Source organism: Seriola lalandi, unplaced genomic scaffold, assembly GCF_002814215.2.
Source record: "Seriola lalandi dorsalis isolate HSWRI2012SDOR001 ecotype SW California unplaced genomic scaffold, Sedor1 jcf7180002054981, whole genome shotgun sequence".
NCBI classification, from domain to species: Eukaryota; Metazoa; Chordata; class Actinopteri; order Carangiformes; family Carangidae; genus Seriola; species Seriola lalandi.
The window spans coordinates 827,886-848,014 of record NW_019525661.1 but is presented as its reverse complement, the minus strand read 5'-3'; the positions used below and the strand labels follow the sequence as shown (position 1 = coordinate 848,014).

The window sequence follows — 20,129 nt, the reverse complement described above, 5'->3', positions numbered from 1 at the left end:
GTTTCATCTCAGCCTCACCTTCACTGCTGATGAGCCCGTCGTGTTTCTTCCAGTCCAGTTCGAAGCTGTAGAAACAGATCATGTACTCCAGGTCCATCAGAACCACCCCTAGAGAGTTCAGCTGGTCGGCGAGCCAGAAGTCTGCGAAGCCCACGCGATGGAACGGAGCCGTCACCACGCGAAACTGTGGAGGAAGACCAAGTGAGGAAGTGCCTCAGCCACTAACACTAACACCATGGCCAGCATCAAGAAGGCCCAACAGCAGCTCCATCCCCTCCAGAGGCTCGAGCAGGCCAGGCTACCCATCACCACCTTCTACAGGGGCGCCACCCACACTGTCCTCATCTACTGCACCACTGCCGAACAGAAGCAGCTGAACGGGACTGTGAGACCAGCAGGGATGGAGCACCTGCATCAGGACCTCCAGGTTCTTAAACAGCTTCATACCCCAGCCTGTGAGGATCATCAACACTCTTGCCCCCCCCCCATCATCAACTCGTAATTATAAGAAGAGATCCTGTAATTCTCGTAATTATGAGAAAACTTGAAAGGTGTAAATCAGTTTTTCGATTGCTGGTTTGCTCGTTTTTGATTTCAAACAGAAAAACGGAGCAAACGAGCCGTATTTCTGTTTTTCCAGTGTCCATGAACATTGAATATCAAGTATTAAAAATGTGTTATTTATGAGATTTTTCTCAGACTTTTCTCATAATTGCAGGATCTTTTCTTATCATTACGAGATACGAGATCCCTGCAGGTCTCAAAGATCTCGTAATTATGAGATAAGTGCACTTCCATGTGCAAGAGACAATGACAATGAAGAAATCTAATCTAATCTAACATCTTCTTTGGTTTAAATCACTTCCCACCAACAGTCAGTCCTAACCTCACTGACTTTTATAACCTGCCTGTTGCTTCATAGAATCATCATCTTAGTTTAAAGACAGGGACACTCTTTTCCAGAAATGTTAGATAGCTAAATTTATAAAACTGCCAAACAATTGAAACATCTTTGTGAACAATAAAGACTGGGATTCACTGAATCAAAACCCAAACAATATGAAGCCTGTATGAGTGAGTGGAGTTACCAGGAGCTTGAGCAGCCAGAAGCGTGACTTGTAGTAACACGTCTTGAAGGGGTTGATGAGGAAGAGGAAGAACAAGCCGTACAGAGCAAGAGGGTTGGCCTGCATCGGCACCAGGATACTGTCACTGAAGAGACACGACAGCAGGCTGACGCACCACAGCACCCCCAGCATACCTGCAATCTGCACACACACACACACACACACACACACACACACACACACACACACACACACACACACACACAGAGAGAGAGAGAGAGGGAGAGACTCAGACATCTCCATCAGATTCATGGTGAAGCTGACGGGTAACACACTCTGTCACTGTGACCTGAGTGTCTTCAGCCATTTGCTGTGTGTGTGTGTGTGTGTGTGTGTGTGTGTGTGTGTGTGTGTGTGTGTGCGTGTGTATGCGTGTGCTCAGACCTCAAACAGATGTTGGTGTGACAGGTTGTTTCTGGGGTTGAGTTCAAATATGAGAACATGGTTAACTCCTGCCTGCCTCCAGCCGTAAGTGTTGATGCCTGGAAGAAAAACATACAGACAGACAGACAGACAGACAGACAGTCAGTCTGTGTGTGTGTGTGTGTGTGTGTGTGTGTGTGTGTGTGTGTGTGTGTGTGTGTGTGTACATGTGCATACCTAACAGGAAGAGGAATTCTATCAAGAGGAATCCTCCTCTGTAGATCCGGACCATAGGCCAAACATCAGCACTACGGATCACCACCGCTCCTGATGATAGGGAGAGATAGGGAGGGAGAGAGAGAGAGAGAGAGAGAGAGAGATGTTTTCATATACTGTAATGTTTGTTAAATACTGCAACACAATCAGTACACCATCTGACAAAATAAAAGCCTTTTATATATTAGTAATTGAGTAGGAAAGAGGTGTCGTGTCTGTTATTACAACGTTTCGGTTAAGAGTTATTGAACCAGGAAGTTCGAATCTGTGAATATCTTTCAACTTTACAGAAGTATATTTATCTCATTATCACAGGATAATGAGCTTTTTTATCTTGAGATAACTGGATAAAGAAATATGTACGAGTACTGCTTTTCTGGGCTTCCGTACTGATGGGACCAATACATTACAAATACATATCTGGTCTGATTCACCTGATCATACAAAGTTTCAGACTTAGGAATCCCACAATATTATTAGATGCTTAGATGTGTGTGTGTGTGTGTGTGTGTGTGTGTGTGTGTGTGTGTGTTACCTGTAATGACTACAGTAACCATTAAGACGAGGAAAACTCCACAGTAAAGTCCGACTCGAAACGTGGTCCAAGCAGGAGCAGGCTGCAGGAAGAGAGACACACAGAGTCAACAATATGACATGATGAGGACATGATGAGGACATGATGAATATATGATGAAGATATAATGAAGACATAATGAAGACATGATGAGGACACGATGAAGACATAATGAGGACATAATGAAGACATGATGAGGACACGATGAAGACATAATGAGGACATGATGAGGTCACGATGAAGACATAATGAAGACATGATGAGGACACGATGAAGACATAATGAAGACATGATGAGGTCACGATGAAGACATAATGAGGACATGATGAAGACATGATGAGGACACGATGAAGACATAATGAAGACATGATGAAGACATGATGAAGACATAATGAAGACACGATGAAGACATAATGAGAAAATGATGAAGACATAATGAAGACATGATGAAGACATGATGAAGACATAATGAATGAGAAAATGATGAGGACATGATGAGGATATGATGAAGACATAATGAGAAAATGATGAGGACATGATGAGGATATGATGAAGACATAATGAGAAAATGATGAGGACATGATGAGGATATGATGAAGACATAATGAGGACATGATGAGGATATGATGTCTAGTGATGGGATCCGTCAACATGTTGACATTATGACCCCTGAGTACTCCCCCTGATTACTCAGTAGTCATGGCTACATTACCACAGTACTCATTAGTTATGGGTGGGACCACACCCATTCCCACCCAGCTGCAGTCACGACTTCAATGCAGATGTCACAGATGTGATCAGAACAAGGGCATTATGCTGCTGCTGTTCTCCTCTCTTATTTCATTACATCTTCAAACACACTGTATCGTTTCATCATAGATTTAATAACATCATTTGCTTTGGCAACAATGTAAACTCAACATTTATATTAGTAAAGCTCATTCGATTTGAAGGGGCTGTGTTTGGAAAGACAGAGGTTAAAGAGAGATGTAAATGTAATAAAAAAGAAGAAATAAAACATAAAAACAAAAAAAAAGAGAGAGATGGTTTCTCCCCAACCCTTCTCAATGATCACCTTTAAAGACTGTGTGTACTGGGAGGAGCATCCTCGTTTCAATGCTTGAAAATGATCACTGTCCTAATTTAAATGGGACGTTTGGTTTGTTATTTTGTGACTTTAAACGTTTTGTGGGTGAAAGTTTTTTGTACAATAAGATGACAACAGGAATGAGTGAGTGAGAGTGAGTGAGTGAGTGAGTGAGTGAGTGAGTGAGTGAGTGAGTGAGTGAGTGAGTGAGTGAGTGAGTGAGTGTGTGTGTTTGTGTGTGTGTGTGTGTGTGTCTGACCTGTGCAGCTCCCAGTGGAGGCACCCTCAGCCTCTTCATGGCCTTCTGTCTGTCACCACCTTCCAGCTCTGTTGTGACCAGAGCCTGAAACACACACAGAGGTTTGAGTGTCGTCCTCTTCCTCTCTGATATGTTAGCAGGATTGTATTTAGCTACAGCCATGCTAATGAAGTGAATACGAGCAGGATGACACGTACAGTACAGGCCTTAACTGAGTCATGTGACTGTATATCTATACATATGTGTGTGTACCTCAGTCTCAGAGATGAGCTGTGTGATCTTCTTGCAGGTGTAAAATGGAGCCACTTCAACATGGGCCACCCTCCAGTCGGCCCCCCTCGACGTCTCCAGAATCTTATCATGCTTCTTCAGGATCTTCCTGAAACCTGTGAAGTTCAGGTTCTACAGAGAACCAGAGAACCAGAGAGAGAGAAAGAGAGAGCGAGAGAGATTATTATAATTAGTAGTAGTAGTATTATAGTAGACCTATAATACAATGATTACAATGATTACTGTTCTTTTAACTTATTCATTCTATTTTACTTCATAGATTTTACGTGTATGCATGTATTTTTCCTGATATCATTATTATATTGTCTGTAACGCTTTGGAAATATTGTCCACCTCACATTCATGTCAATGAAGTATACTGAGAGAGAGAGACAGAGAGAGAGTTGTTTAATGAGAAGAATCAGATGTGTCCAAAGCAGCTGATTGAACAGACTTGAAAGATGTGAGACAGTAAAAGAAGGAGGGACAGAGCTCTGCATGTGGTCTCTGCATGTGGTCTCTGCATGTGGTCTCTGCATGTGGTCTCTGCATGTGGTCTCTGCATGTGGTCCAGCTGGGACTGAATGTACTGCATAAAGTGGGGTAACATTGTTAACACCCTAGTCCATCTAGTGACGGGATCACAGCGGCAGAGACACCCATCACTGTGTGGATGTTCTGACCCCCGAGTACACAGTAGCCATTACTACATCATTACATGATTCTCAGTACTCATGGGTCTGACCACACCCAGCTTCCAACACAGCCTTCGTTTTGATCGCAACTAATGGCGGCTGTGGCTCAGGAGGTAGAGGAGGACGTCCACTAATCTGAACATGTCTGCACTGCAAAATACTGTAGTGATAAATGATTACTATGTTGTGTATATGAACACAGGAGCTGCTGTTTAACTTGCTCTTGTCTTTTCAACATCTTGCCAACAGATGAAAATTTGCCTTCTTGGCTCATTTACAGTTCTTTTTAATAAGCATTGTCCCTGTCAAAATAAAATTGTTGATTTTATTTTGACAGGGACAAAATCTGTTATGTTCCCCAATGATGACCGAGGGGATGAGTGGAACAAACAATGTGGAAACTGGAAAACTGAATCCCTTTGTTTGTATTTTTATTGTGTTGTGCTGAGCTGTGTGTGAATGTGCACCTGGTAGTTCTGCAGCAGTATGAGGCTGAGGTAGAACTCGGAGAAGGCCAGCTGCAGGTCCTTTATGTTTCTGTGTTTGCATCGCTCCTGCTGCGACAGGGCGAACACCGTCTTCCTCCTCCTCAGGCCCCGGGCGTTAGCCGAGCTCTCTCTCTGGGCGTCCAGCGAGGACTGCAGCTCGTTCTGCAGCGTGGCGAATCGCCGCTGAGCCTCAGCCAGCTTCTCTGAAGGGAGAGCGGGAAACAGAGGGAAACTAGTTTAAAGACGGAGAGGAAACAGCCACAGAACAAGTGCACTCACTGAGCACATTATTAGGAACTCAGTTCCTCAGTTCTTCACATCATGGATCCATGTTGATATGAATGCATCACATCACTTCTGCAGATTTGTCAGCTGCACATTCATGCTGCCAATCTCCTGTTCTACCACATCCCAGAGGTGTTCTACTGGATTCAGGTCTGGAGACTGTGGGGGTCACTGAAGTTCACTGAACTCACTGTCATGTTGATGAAAGCAGTTTGTGTCATGGAGCATGATCCTGCTGGAAGGAGCCATTAGAAGATGGTGAACTGTGGCCATGAAGGATGAACATGGTCAGCAACAATACTCAGACTGAAACATTCAGACCATGATTGATTGGTATTAAGAAGAAAACGTTCCCCAAACCATCACACCACCACCACCAGCCTGGACTGTTGACACAAGGCAGGTTGGTCCATGGACTCTGACTCTGATTCTACCATCTGCTGGCTCAGCACAAATCCACATCCATCAGTCCAGGACTTCAGCTGTCCAGTGTTGGTGAGTCTGTGTCCACTGCAGCCTCAGGTTTCTGTTCTTGGTGACAGGAAGTGGAACCTGACATTTCTCTGCTGTCTCCAGAGTAAAAACTCTAGAGACTGAGTGTGAAAATCCAGGAGATCAGCAGGTTGAGAAACACTCAGACCAACAATCATGTCACAGTCAAAGTCACTGAGATACATTTTCCTCATTCTGATGTTTGACATGAACATGAAGGCTCCACCTGTATCTGCAGGGTTTTATACACTGCTGCCACATGATTGGCATGACTGGATACGTATGAATAAGCAGGTATACAGGTGTTCCTAATAAAGTGCTCAGTGAGTGAATATGCCTGTGTGGTGTTCGTTGTATCTTTACCAGAGTAGAAGGTGTTGATCTTGGCCAGCTCTTTTTCACACGTCTGGAAGAACTTCTCCTCAAACTTGGCGTAGTACCTCTTGACTGTGTCCTCGTCTGTGACTGTGGGAAGAGACAAGGTGTTAGATCAGCGAACGACTGTTTGTCTCACAGCAACGACCAAACCTTACTGCACCTCAACGTAGATAGGAGAACAACAGGGAAGGTGGAGGAGGGCATGGAGGACTGACTGACTGTATGTATGGTACTGAGTGAGACCATGGCTGCAGTGGAAAAGTCTTTTTTTTCTTAAGAAGGTTCAAACTGAGTGAAATGAGCAGAAGTATCTGAGCAGCATCATGATCAGAGCTGCTCCACTTCTCTAGATGATGAGGAAAGGAGCCTCAGTGCTTCCTATCTTATCTCCTTCAGCAGAGGAGGCACTGGACCTTCCTTTATGAAAGGAAAGAAGAAGATGCCCTCCCACAATTCCTTGTTGCAGCAATATTTCAAGTGACACACCATTGTAGTTTCACCTCAGCAGACCCACGTAAATGTAGAAACATCAGAGCAGCTGTTTTATGTTTGTGACTCGATCCAGAACTGATGGAAATCCTTGTCTGATCCACTGAAGCCCAAATCCATAAATATAGATTTATTCTCTTCCATTCAGGAGTCATGAAGAACAAACAGGTTGAATCTATAGTGAACAATATCATCATCATAACAAAATACTGTAGTCTATGCATAAATGTTGTTTCACTAAATCTCATTGTGTAAAGCTCTAAAAACAAATTTCTCCCCTTAGCAAATGTATAGAAATGTCAAAAACACCTATGAAACTATAAACTTGTGTCTGAATATAATTTACTTTAACCTCTTGCTCAGTTCCTTATTTCTATTTAAATATAATTTCAATGGCTGAACTTTCTCTATTTGTATATTATTGTATTGTTTCAGCGTTTCAGTCCTGTTGGTTTTGTTGGTTGGGAGAGGAGGATTTAGTCTCCTTTAGTTATAAATAAAGTTAGTGAAAAAAAAACCTAGTGTCAGTGCAGTAGGATTGTTTTCCTGCTCGGCCAGCAGATGGAGCTGTGACACAGCAGCAGGTTGTCCAGTTGTATCTGTGAGAGTCGACATGTTTCAACCCTCCAGCTGTGACAGACAGTCCATATTTCTGTTAGTGGATCTGAGACCGTGCTGCGTTCACTAATCCAGTGTAGACAAATTATATTTCTAATTTGACTTTATTCCACTTTGACAAGAAATAAACACTTCATGAAAAACAAAAGATTTGCCAAGAAAATGTTTTTAACCTTGGTGACTAATATTTGATATGTGCACACTGACCTTCCAACACATTAACCAGAGATATATCATTAAATAAAACTCAATACAATTTTATTCATCACTGCAAGAGGAACTGTACACAACAGTGACCAGGCCAACACAGACACAGCTGACACAACCAAATGCTAAAGCTAAAGACTTTCTGTGGGACTCTGGGAATATGTCGCACTTAGAATAACTATTATTCCTACTAGCAGGTAGAGAACACTGATGTCCTGATGCCAGTGGTTCAATATGCTCATTGATTTCTTCATGATTAATTGGTCAGAATAAGAAATCCCTCTGTTTGACTCCAATAATCACTGAACAACACAATACAACACTGTTCAGGCTGTTTCTGCCCCTCACTGACAGACGGTAAAACCAGGCAAAGGAAATCTAAGGTTAAAAAGACTCCAGATAAAAGACTGTTTGTTTTTGAAAAAGCTGCACCCTTTGATTGACAGTTATCTGACTGTTAAACATTGTGCTCATGTTCTTGTAATGCTGGAATCAAACAATATATTTTTTCTCTTCAGATGGTCGTTAGCCTTGTTTAACCAGAGATCCCGCTACGCTGCTGTAACCACACCCCACCCCACCCCCCGTGTGATATTAGATATGTGCGCTAGAGGAATCACAGGTGTAGCGTGTGACATAACATGGCTGGCGTCCCGTCCCGCCATGATGTCTCCTCCTCTTGGCATGACTACAACACCTCGTCCTCATACAGGTCCTCCATAAACTACATTTCTGTCCTGTTTAAGGAAGCAAATCTTTTGAAAACTGCACAATTGAGGATGTTTTAGAAATGATTCCTGACATCTGCCGTGACAGCGACTCTCCTGCTGCTCTGCAATTATCTTTATCTTAAAAGTTATGTTTACTTGTTTGTTTTTTTTACACACTGCGAGGTTAAACTCTCCGCTCCTCCCACTGAGTCAGACGCTTTTTTTTTTTTTTTAGTTTTACCAGAACACAGTCCTGTAATTTTCATCACTTTTGATCTCAACTATTTAAGAAGTCACGCCGGGACAGATTCTGGTAAACTCTAATTGAACAGTGGACATAGAGAACCTGTGTGTCCAACCACTAACATGTAGCCAGTGTCACGTCAACAGCAGCCAAACAACAGGCCGGGCAGGTGGTTTTGAGTCAGGCTGTGCACACTCAGTGATTCACTGTGTTTCAGACTGGCTGCTTTTAGACAAGACACCAAATTAACTCAATTGGAGTGTCCCAACCCCCCCCCCCCCCACACACACACACACCCACACACACAGACACACAGAACACACCACACCACAGTCAGACTACAGTAATCTCCTCATCCCTTTTTGTCCTTATTCTGCTCTTTTCTCTCTGTGTCTCAGCTCATGTCATCATGATTATTATCATTATTATCATTATGACACGTCTGTCTCTCAGTAATAGGCTATACTTTCCATTTGACAATTGATGTTTTTTAGGTCCATCTTTCAGCAACACCCTGCTCCTTTCTCACAGTAACACACATTCACATGTTCACAACTCGGGCTCTTAAACAGCAGCTAGACCAGGACATTATGTGCTGTTTAAAGAAGGAAGGCTGCTTTTATTTGACATATCTGTCTCTAGGTTTTCTGCATCCACTTTAATACAATGGACGTGCTTGGGATCTCATCTGTGATGCTCAGACCGTAAAAATAAATGGAATGACCTCCTCCTGGTTGTTTCCTCCACCAACCAGTACAGTTACAGAGAATATAGTCAGTTTCTCCTTCCTGAGTCACAGCAGTGAATAATGACCAGAGGGGTATTTTTCAGAACATTATGATGTCACAGTGAAGTTGAACTTTGACCACTTGGATATAACATGTCATCACTTAATTTATCCTTATAGACATTTGAGTTAAATTAATCATGATTAGTGAATGAATTTGTGCATTATAGCCATAACCTTAACCTTTGACCTTTGACCACCAAAATCTAATCAGTTCATCCTTGAGTCCTAGTGAATGTTTCCATCAAGGTGTTACTGAGATATCATGTTTATGAGAAAGGGACGGATGTACAATGTATGTCCGTACGTAGGAACAACCTGAAAACAACATACTGTACCTCTGGCTCTGGCTGTCGCTGCTGAGGAGGCATAAACATGATGAACATGCTGTCAACCTTTTGAAGACAAATTTTTTGCCGAGTGGCAAAACACAATTAGAGCTAAATGAGAAACTTGGGTGAAGCAACCCTTTTAACAAGACATTCCCAGCCAGGAAGTACGTGCACTCAAACTTCATATTCTCATTATAATTTAATTTCATACTACTACCACCCAACAACCAATAGACAAAAACCATATACAGAGATGGGCAATTCATTCAATGTAACTGAAACTGATATTATGACTCTCTGACCCAGTGGTTCTCAAGCTTCTTCACATCAAAGACCCCTGAACTGACGCAAACTAGACCCCCGTTTTATAAGATGCTGTCCCCGGGTCCCCATCTGATCAGGTTTTTGCTTTTAGGCGTTTTAATACAGAAAGTGTTTAAACCCATGTATGAAACAGTCACAAACTCTGCCATTCTGTTACTTATGGATGAAATTATTGTGAAAGTAAATTATTGCACTTTTTGCTGGGAACCCCAAGGAACCCCCTCAAGGACCCCTGGGGGTCCCTGACCCCACTTTGAGAACCACCGATCTAACCCAACTCATTTTAGTCATGTTGATATGTTCAAGAAGTTCATTCCTTAGTACAACAAAGAGTACAACGCTACAGATCTAAATACACAACTACTCAGAGTTTTCCGTTTGTTCATTTCCAGCAGTGATGTCATTAACTCTGTGTCCAGTCAGAGACAAGACCACTCACATGCTGCAGAAACAGAGGAAAAAGAGTTGGTTCACAAAAAAAGATGGTAAAACAAAAAAAAGACTAAACTAAACAAAGGTAAATGTAACTGTCAGAAAACAGCAGAGTATACTGTCAGTCTGGAGATCTCACAACACAGACCTCTTCTCTGTCCGTTCTGGTTTCACTGCTGCAGTAGTTTAGAGCGACCGATATGTACAAGCGTGAATTAAAAGCTAAAACTGAAATAAAACTTGTGTTTCTTGTGCGTAATAATACTACTACTGTTATTGTTATTGAAGTGTTTTTGGAGGGAAAACAGAGAGTATCAGACTGATATGATCTTCTTCCGGGTGGATCAGATATAAATTAGCAGATAAAAACAAGCAGCAACAGCAGGTGTAGATTCAAACTGCATCTAGTGTTGTATTGTATTGTTGCAATCTCAACCACGCCCACTTAGGAGACAGGAAGTGTATACCATATCTTAACATTGCCTCTGCTTGTAATGCATCATCTTTTGTTATAGAGGATCTTTGGTAAGAGCTCCTGCTCGGAGTCTTGTGTCAGGTTCCCTCTCCTCCATGTTTGTTAATGGATGATAAACACGTGTTATTGCACAGTGTGAGTTTAAAACTAATAGAATTAGTAGGTAAGTGGATGTTATTGCACAGAGACTGTTCGTGAAGTTACAGAGTGACGGCATTGTCTCCTGAGCTGCAGTCATTAGTGCAGAGAGAGAAGAGCAGTAGGGAGAGCACACATCCCTGGGGGGTCGCTACTGTTGCCTGCTGATGTGATTTTCCCACCCTCCCCTGCTGCTTCCTGACTGTAAGGAGGTTGGCGGTCCAGTGACAGGTGGAGGCGGGTGCAGCTGGGTTAGTCTGGAGGGGAGAGGATTTCTGAGTCCACAAAACAGGGAGGGTGGGTGAAACATATATTGGATTTTTTTTTTCCGGGAAAGGGTCACGTGATAGGAGTGTGATGAGTCCGGGAAGGATGTGACTGATCAGACCCAATCATGGGGTGAAGGTGGGACGAAGGGGTCATCGATTCCAAAGTATTGGAAAGAGTTTTCAAACTAAAACAGGCCAAATGTCTCCGTTCTATGGCTCAAAAACTGGATGAAGCTTTAGGCCACACCCACCCTACTACGTTTCAGTTCTAAAACGCATCTCTTTTGCTATGTTTCCTCTCCCCGTCCACACAACTCCAGAGTTGTCAGCCAGCTGACAGCTCTCCAGAGCACTGGGGGGACTGCTTCCTGTCACTGGCGCATGGTCCCTAGCAGAAAACTGTTTTTTCAGCTATTCAGTGTAGCCTCTCTTTGTACTCTTTATCCCTCTTGGTCAGTGCGTTTGTGGCCTGGTTGTACAGGATCCTGTCCCCATTTCTGCAGTCCTACTCCTTGGCTCCCTGAGTTTAGCTGGAGACCAGGGCTTGATGTTGATGAAAGTGGGGGAAGTCTTCATGGGCAAACATGTCCTCCCTGTATGACGTCACAATGTCAGTTTATCCAGGTCTGTAGCTGCGGTTCTGCAGTTTGTCCGTCTGCTAACAGTCTTGACAACAGGCTTGGCAGATTTTAGTTTCTGCTTCTACGTTAGGAGAGGATGAAGCAGGCAGAGATCAGAGAGTCCCAAAGCTGCATGAGGGGTAGAGTGGGACATTTCATATGCTGTCTGTATTTTGGCAGTTCGTGGCTAAGGTTTAGCTGATCAACCAGGTGTTGTGATGCCTCACTAACACAGGCCTGAGGTGAGGTGGTGGGATGTGCAGTAAACACAGACTGACACAGTGATGCAGGTTCAACCAGCGCTGGACCGGATGCCCACCACTGGTAGAACGAGCACAGAGACAGCATGCAGGGGGGCTGGCTGTGAGGGAGACTGGTTTGGTAATTATGTAAAGTAGTTCAGATTAATTCTGCTGTTTAACAGTGATGTATTGTTTAGCAGTTCCAGATTCAAGCCTTAGAGAATGGTGACAACAAGGGATTAGGCTATGAGAGTTAAGAGCCTTGTACTACAGGGTTCACTTATTATCTTTGTCACTGGATCATTTATACACTTGTCTGTAACTTATCTTTCAGTGAAATCAAAAATGTATTTCCTATCACTCTACTGTTATACTACAGAGGTGTGCAAAATCAGTTCACATTAGAATCTCTGTCTCTACCAATTCAAAAACAATTCATAAATTCCAAAAAACCAATTCATATTTCCAGTCTTTTAACATCGCTGGTACGAGTTTAGGTCGTCAGTCCGAGAGATGGCACCATGTCGTTTTCCACCCAGATACTCCTGCTTGATGTGAGTGAGAAGAATGTAATTCAACCTGGCTTCAGTGAAGCAGTGTTTGGACACATTTCAGATTTTTATAACCTCAAGCGAAGAGGCAGTTCGATCACACCCATGTTATCTGCAGCTTTATATATAAGATCTGATCATAACTGAAGAGTCTGTCATGTAGAGAGCTAATAAAAACAAATGAAATGGTTAAAGTTCTCATATTGACATTAAAGGTGTATTAATTGATTTCCAAATGTCAATCATGCATTGAGTAACACGCAAGAAAACATTCCACCTTAAAAGATGTCGGTAGCTGTAAGTAATAATGCATAGAAGTTTTATATTATATAGTTTTTTTGGTTTGCCTATCTAAAAGTTAATTTCAATACAAGGAATGTATTTCTTAACGCAAGATGTGTTGGAAATGTGTGGAAATTTTATCAATAAGATTGCGATATATGTTGCAATGTTTTTAGATGTTTTTCTGCCTATGAAGCAGTTTCATCAGTTTCAAAAAGGATGTTTTGTCTTTTCAATCTTTACTAATTAATGATTTAAGTCACTGAGCAGCTTAGAGGCTACCGGCATCTTTTAAGGTGGAATGTTTTCACGAGTGTTGCTTGATGCATAAAATCAGTCAAAACACTTTAAATGTCAATATGACTTTAACAATTTCATTTTTTTTTTATTAGCTCTCTACATGACCGACTCTTGTATATAAAATGCAAATAATAAATGTATATAAATATCACCCAGATTATGTGAACTGTAGATATTTTATGTCATCTGGAAAAAAAAAAGTAGTGGAGCGTCGGTCCGGTGGCTCTGACAGCTCTGCACCTGTGGTTCCATCACAATGTTGCACACGGTACAAAACAATTTAACTGTGCTTTCATGCAAAACATTGGGGAAATGCTTTACGCAGTCTTTAACAGTGATGTTTGTTGGTAAATGTGAGCTTCACAATATGCTTCAAAACCAGAAACAAGGAAGTGAGTTTGGTGACTTACATCAAGGTTTTGCGCAGGGACTGATATGATTGGTTCAACGTGCGGGTCTCTATGATTTTTGATCAAAATTGCTTTATTGTGATCGGACAAAAATACAAGGTCGCCCAGAATTCACAGGGATTGGTTGAATTTGCGTTGCCTGGAAAACACTTTTTCTAATCTCAGGACTTTTCCAGGAATTTCATGACCGTGGGAACCCTGGATATTACTGAGCTGGATGTTTGTCTGATGCTGCGTCATATTCGCAACATGATCAAACAGTTCATAAAGTCAGTCTAACATTTGATCATGTGATCATAGATGACTTATAGATAACTTAATATTAAACAAGCTGCAACTTAACGGTGTCCGTCACAGGTGCACTGTAGTGAATAAACAAATAGCACTACACCTCTGACCATCTTATATATATATATGAAATATGGAGTGAGATACTGTATGACCTATTACCATTGTTTTTGAATCAAATTGTGGGCCGAACAATCAAAATCCAATCGAATCATCACATCTTCTGAATCGTGCACCCCCTATTATACTATGAGTCATCAGTGAGTAAGGTTTTAACACAGTTGCAAACAGTTGACATGGATAAATGGATCATTTCAATTTCAGTGTTAGTAGCCTGGGTTGACAACCTGGTAAAATTCCTCTGTGTAGTGTAGATATGATGTTACACAGTTGCACATTTTCTGTAAATGGTCCTTTCCAAACTGTTGACCAGTCAATTATATGTGTATTACTGCTCCAAAACCCAGTGAATTAGACTTAGTGTGCAACTTATTCTCAAAGCAAACACCACTGAAATGAAATGATCATTACATCAGGTCTAATTGACGGCTGTCCTCAGTTTTTAAACAAAATCTGCAGTAATTTTCTGTTTCAGTTGTTTTGCAGGCCACCACTAATGCTGCATCACCTGCTGTGTTTTAAAAAATGTGTGACTTCTGTTTCAAGCAAAAGTTGGTCATATGGAGAGGGAGAGAGACAGTAATGGAAACAGAACCAGATCATGAGGGAGGCCATAGTCCATGGTAGAGGGATAAGTGAAATGATAGATGGTTTGTGGGATTGATTTAACAAGCCTCCCTCTACATGTGAAGCACTAATACCCAACAAAAAAAAATCTGCCAGCGTCTCAAATTCCTCCGTCTCCTACATCAGCCCCTTTGTTTATGTACATTTATGCTAATTACAGTGCTACTTGAGATTTTGTAGATTGTTTGTAATCTGGACTGTGATCTTGTGCTGGATGCTCAATACACTTCACTGTTAGACATTAAAGCAGGAAACTCAAGCGTCCACAAAATGAGGAAGTAGTTTCATTACTGTGGGATCAAGACAAACACGTGTTAATTCACTGTACAGGAAGTTAAAGAAACTAATGTGTTGGGGAGAGCAGCTGTCTGCATCATGAAATATTTTCCAGCTGATCGTCTGAGTCAAAGAAAAGTCAGAGGAAAACCTTGAAAATAAACTGAAATAATGGAAATAATGAAACACACTGAGACAGTTGGGTGGATTTATCCTGTGAATCACACCATTAACATGTGACTATGCACTTCTGTATATAACATTGGATCATATATATATATATATATATATATATATATATATATATATAGGCTGAGCTGACAGTCAGTCAATGAGCCATACCATATCTGGTGAAAACACACACACACACAGGTGTGGTATGGTGCACAGTCAGTGCAGCAGTGTCAGTGCTCTGTCTGGCTACACAGGATGCTATCAGGATCAGTACTGGGTAGAGGTCACCTTTGTTTGGGTTTAAGCACAAGTGAAATACTGCTATTACATGGCCTGTGCAGACAGCTGTGCTAATCAAAAAAGACTAGGTCTAATCCTAGTCTATGTCTGGACCCCCTCTGGTCATATCCTGATTTTATAACTGTGACGTCATCAACAAACACGTCAATGAAAGACAAAGACTGAGCTGTGATTTCAGCTGGATTTACTGTAACATCTCACAGACACAATATCTTTCTTCTTTTTAGGTTATTGTTTCAGGCTTTTGCATTAATTACAGGGTGGGAGAGAGAGAGAGAGAGAGAGGCAGGTCTTTATGTCTAACTCCCTGTGTTTGATATGTAGAGTTGGTCATAGCCGATAGTATGAAGCCTCATTACCAATGACTTCTCTCTCTCCCTCCCTCTCTCCTGCTCTCTCTGTTCTGTGTGTCTTATGTTTAGTTATTCCTCTAGTGATACATGTAATGAAAGTAGTTTATTTGCTGTAATGAGGCTAGGCTCAGTGTATTGGAAGCGCTCCTCCTCTTCCCTGCAGTTCCCGAGCAGCCGGGAAACCAGAGCGGCTCGGTAGATTGTAGTTCAGTACTCCACTGACCAGAGGTGGAAATGTCATCAGTCAGTCAGTCAGTCAGTCAGCGACATTGATGATTATAGGGCTGGCCTCGCTGTTGTGGTCCAGCCAAGCAGCACAGTAGCTCACCCCCATCCTGATGTTGGAAATGAACTTTCTAAAACTTCTTTTCTCCAGTCACTTCTTTGGAGTTTACCTCCACTTTAAAATACTGATGCAACTTCTCCTCCTTTTTTTTTTTTACATCTTGTGTAGGATTCTTCTTTAGCTCACCATGATATAAGCATCATAAGCTCAGAGTAAACAAGTAATCTGTTCATAAAATACATGTTTAAGTCGTCAATGACTGTAATTTACTGTGAAGTCTTGTATAATCACAGCAATGTTTCTGCAGACAACAATAAAAATCTGAAAATGAATAGAGCTTAATAAACATCGTGTTGAAAGCTGTTTACATGAACAACATCATTATTGTAGGGAAACAACACACACCTCATCACCTGCAACAAAGTCAGTCAGTACTGACGGTGCAGCTGTTGGTGAAGTGACTGTAACTCACTGGAAAGAGAGAGTCAACCTGTTTAAACAAATCCTGACACATCAGGAAGTGATGCTGTGTCTCTGAGCATGATGGGATAAATCCAACTTACACCTCAGCATCCATGACCTCCATAACACAAAACAGTTAGAGACAAATAATGTGAGTTATAGTGAAGACTTCATCCATATCCCTCTTTTTACAGTTCTACTATGTAACTTTTCCACATTAAAATGTCTAAAAACAACTAGACCTATGTTCTAAATGTTGTTAAGTTGTGTCCTTACATTATCCCAAATGTTTTGTTCAATTCTCAAACCTGAGAAATCTGTGATCTTAATCACGGTAACGATTGCGTTTCATTGGTTGCCTGTCAATGACATCATATCCTCTATGATCAGCATTTGTGTCAGCGTTGTGTTGTTGTGTTGTGTTGTGTGACAGAAGCTCAACATTGACTTTTAGTTTTAAGCCACATACACTTTTTACACCTTGGTGGTTTTCAACTATATATTATGTATGCATCTCCTCCTTGGTGTTTCCCAGTGGGGGAGATTAAGATGGATGAGGGTTAGGGTTAGGGCATTTGCCCAAAAATGTCCTGTCCTGACTTGAGTTTGGGTGAACTCAGACTTTCAACATGTCGTCAAGGTAACCAACATGTAGAAAAAATAATAGCGTGCTGCAAAACGGGCTCTGACCACAGTTACTTCTGCATCTGTTTTAAATGTATGAAAATTCAGAGCAGACACAGCCACTGAAAACAGCCATAAACCGACTGATCCAATGAGGATGGACAAATGCCATCCCAGCAACATAACACGACATCAGCTCATTAATTCTTGTAGTATTGGTATTTCACAGCGCAGAAGAATATTTTAGATGCTTTAGATACAGTTCTACACATGACACAAACAACCTGACATTCACTCACTCTCTGCTGCCATGGAGAGGTCTGACTGGTTTGGAGTGCATGAGCTAAAACAGTCTCACACTTAAACCCGGTCTAAAATCATGTTGATTCTCAGGACACAGTTTAGTACCTACTGACCAGTTCAGCTGCTAACAGCCCGCTCTCCCTGTGTGTGTGTCAGGTCAGTCAGAGACCGATGACCTTCTCATGAAAACTAATAACACACGCCATGCCAACACATGCCATCAGATCAATTGGCAGTTGGCAGATCTACAAGTGAAGCTGATTACAGTGCAAGTGATGTGACAGCCCCCCGGCCACAGCACCATTTCCCTGTCTGTCTGTTTGCTGAGACCTGGGGAGCCGCTCATTAGGAGTGATGCTGACACCTGAGCAGGTGACTGCTCACCTACTTATATCCTGTCCAGCAGCAGGAGCTGCTTTCACAAAGACAGTCTGACTGTGGCTCAGATAGAACAAACAGACAGACTTCAGATAGACTCAGTCTAAATTCATCTGTTGCACAAAGCACTATAGTTCTCGACTATCTTAAGCCGGACTGTGGTACAATGAATTCTGGGTAAAATAAGACTTTTTTCAAAATAAAAAAAAAATGGCCAACCGAGGAAACGTATCCAACCACTAAGCTCCGTTAACCCCAGCAGAAAAAGAGAAGAATGGTGGTGTAAGTGAAACAATAAAAAGAAATATCTGACTTGGAAATAAATCTCTGTAGTCTCTAAAAACTTTCTTTGCTCTCTCCATTACAATGTTTGCAAACCACAAATTATGAGCCATGTCTTCCTGTTTTTTGTTGTTGGGTACCACTGGCCAGTGCGCGTGTCATTGATTCTTACCATGGTTACATTGGTCTCAGGCCTGAGATAGCCTGGGGGTAAGGTGTCTAATGTTTTTAACTTTAAAGTAACGATGCTGCGATCATGTTTTTTTTTTTGCCACTGATACGATCATCTATGAGTGAGATCAGCTGATCCACGGTTGATATACCGATCATTTTGGCATGCATTGCAGATTGTATACGTTATATCAGTCTCAGACAAGGTGGGAGGCGGGACTACACTACACAGCACACAGTACTGCTCTCAGCCGTAGACACCATTGTATTAACCACAGGTGATTAGTTTTAAGGTGATCGGAGACTAGAAGCATTAATTCCCCTCTGATTTTTCATGAAAATCGGCTGATCAATCGGGGTATCCCTACTTAAAATGAGTCAGTCTTTATTTCTATGAGACAGTCACATCAGACTGATCTGTGGGCAAAATGAAAACTGGACCAACACCACAGAGCAGTCTGAGATATCTGTGTGAAACCGGCCCCTGGTTTGACTGAACCTTGGCCTTATGCCTGTACAAGTTCACACATCCACACACATATCACTGATGAACTGGTTGCACACTTAACTTAGCTTTCTTAAATGAATGTATTTTACTTTGAAGAGTCTTGTGTGGTCTCTACAGTCTGTCCGTCCTGTGAGCCGGGTGGCGACAGTGTCTTTATGAGAGGTTGCATGAGCTGCAGGTTCCACTTGTTTGGTTGCATCTGATCCGCTGGTAAAAACATTGTGTTGTGACAGACTGATTTACAATCACAGGTTTAAATTCTGTCATGACTGAAAACAGGCCCTTTAAGTGGTGAAACTACAGAATAAGATGACAGGAAGGATACCAGGAAAAACATATTGTGCTGGTCACACTGTTGTGTATCACTCTGAGAGTACAGTACAGCACAGAGGCACAAAGAGGCTTGTAATTACATGATGAAAAATAACTGGTTTAAGACGTTTTAAGACTCTGTGAGGCCTTAAATTTTGGTCATACTGTGACTGATGTTGTGTATTTTTACAAAGACACATAATTAAGCAATAATGCAGGATGAGGTAGCTCCGCATAAAAAATAATGAAGTAGCTGAAGGTAAAAATGTGCACACGCCAATGCTTACAGCAGTAGGGAGTGGTGTTCTCTCCGCTTCCTCCAGCTGAACTCCTGAGAGTAACATCACACTTCACTGTTTCCCATACAGTCATTTATTTATGGCCGCCCGCTCGGCGCGTGACAGCGTGCTGCGTTTGTGTGTGTCAGGACTGAGCTCAATCACAATAGCCCCCATCACCCAGACCTGGTCAGGGCTGTTACAAGGTGAACCACTGGAGCCGTGTATTGTTCAGTTAGTTATTTATCACAAAGTTGTCAGCAGTTACAATATTTGAAGTGGGGCATATTTTAATAATGAAATAATTAACCCAGATACAGCCACAAACAGAATCTAATTCTGTGAGAAACGCTGCACTGACACCAGCACAGACATCTGAATCAAACTGAAAACACTGAGGACGACTTCAGACAAATACTGTTCATGTTCATACACTGAAGGCAACTGTCCTGCTGCTTCTTACACTAGGATCATTACAAGCAAAACATCCCATAATACTGCATTTTGTATTTGTTTTAGCCACATTTCATATCCTCTATGATCATGTGTCAGTGTGTTTGTCTGACAGAAGCTCAACATTGACTTTTATCTAGTTTTAAGCCGCATACACTTTTTACACCTTGGTGGTTTTCAGCTCTATATTTGAACCAGATGAAGGATTTT

General features: G+C 41.9%; 1 protein-coding gene across 1 annotated transcript in view; it reads right to left on the bottom strand.

The window, feature by feature from the left end:
* Positions 1-20,129, bottom strand: part of LOC111648378 (solute carrier family 53 member 1) — a 59,676-nt gene that overhangs the window by 9,457 nt on the left and 30,090 nt on the right. The window contains exons 3-11 of the mRNA XM_023398235.2: positions 6,280-6,381; positions 5,119-5,342; positions 3,939-4,088; positions 3,687-3,770; positions 2,302-2,383; positions 1,728-1,817; positions 1,512-1,609; positions 1,089-1,268; positions 19-184 (exon numbers count right to left, since the gene is read on the bottom strand). Of these exons, the coding sequence (XP_023254003.1) occupies positions 19-184; positions 1,089-1,268; positions 1,512-1,609; positions 1,728-1,817; positions 2,302-2,383; positions 3,687-3,770; positions 3,939-4,088; positions 5,119-5,342; positions 6,280-6,381 (1,176 nt within the window). The remainder of the gene's footprint in view (positions 1-18; positions 185-1,088; positions 1,269-1,511; positions 1,610-1,727; positions 1,818-2,301; positions 2,384-3,686; positions 3,771-3,938; positions 4,089-5,118; positions 5,343-6,279; positions 6,382-20,129) is intronic.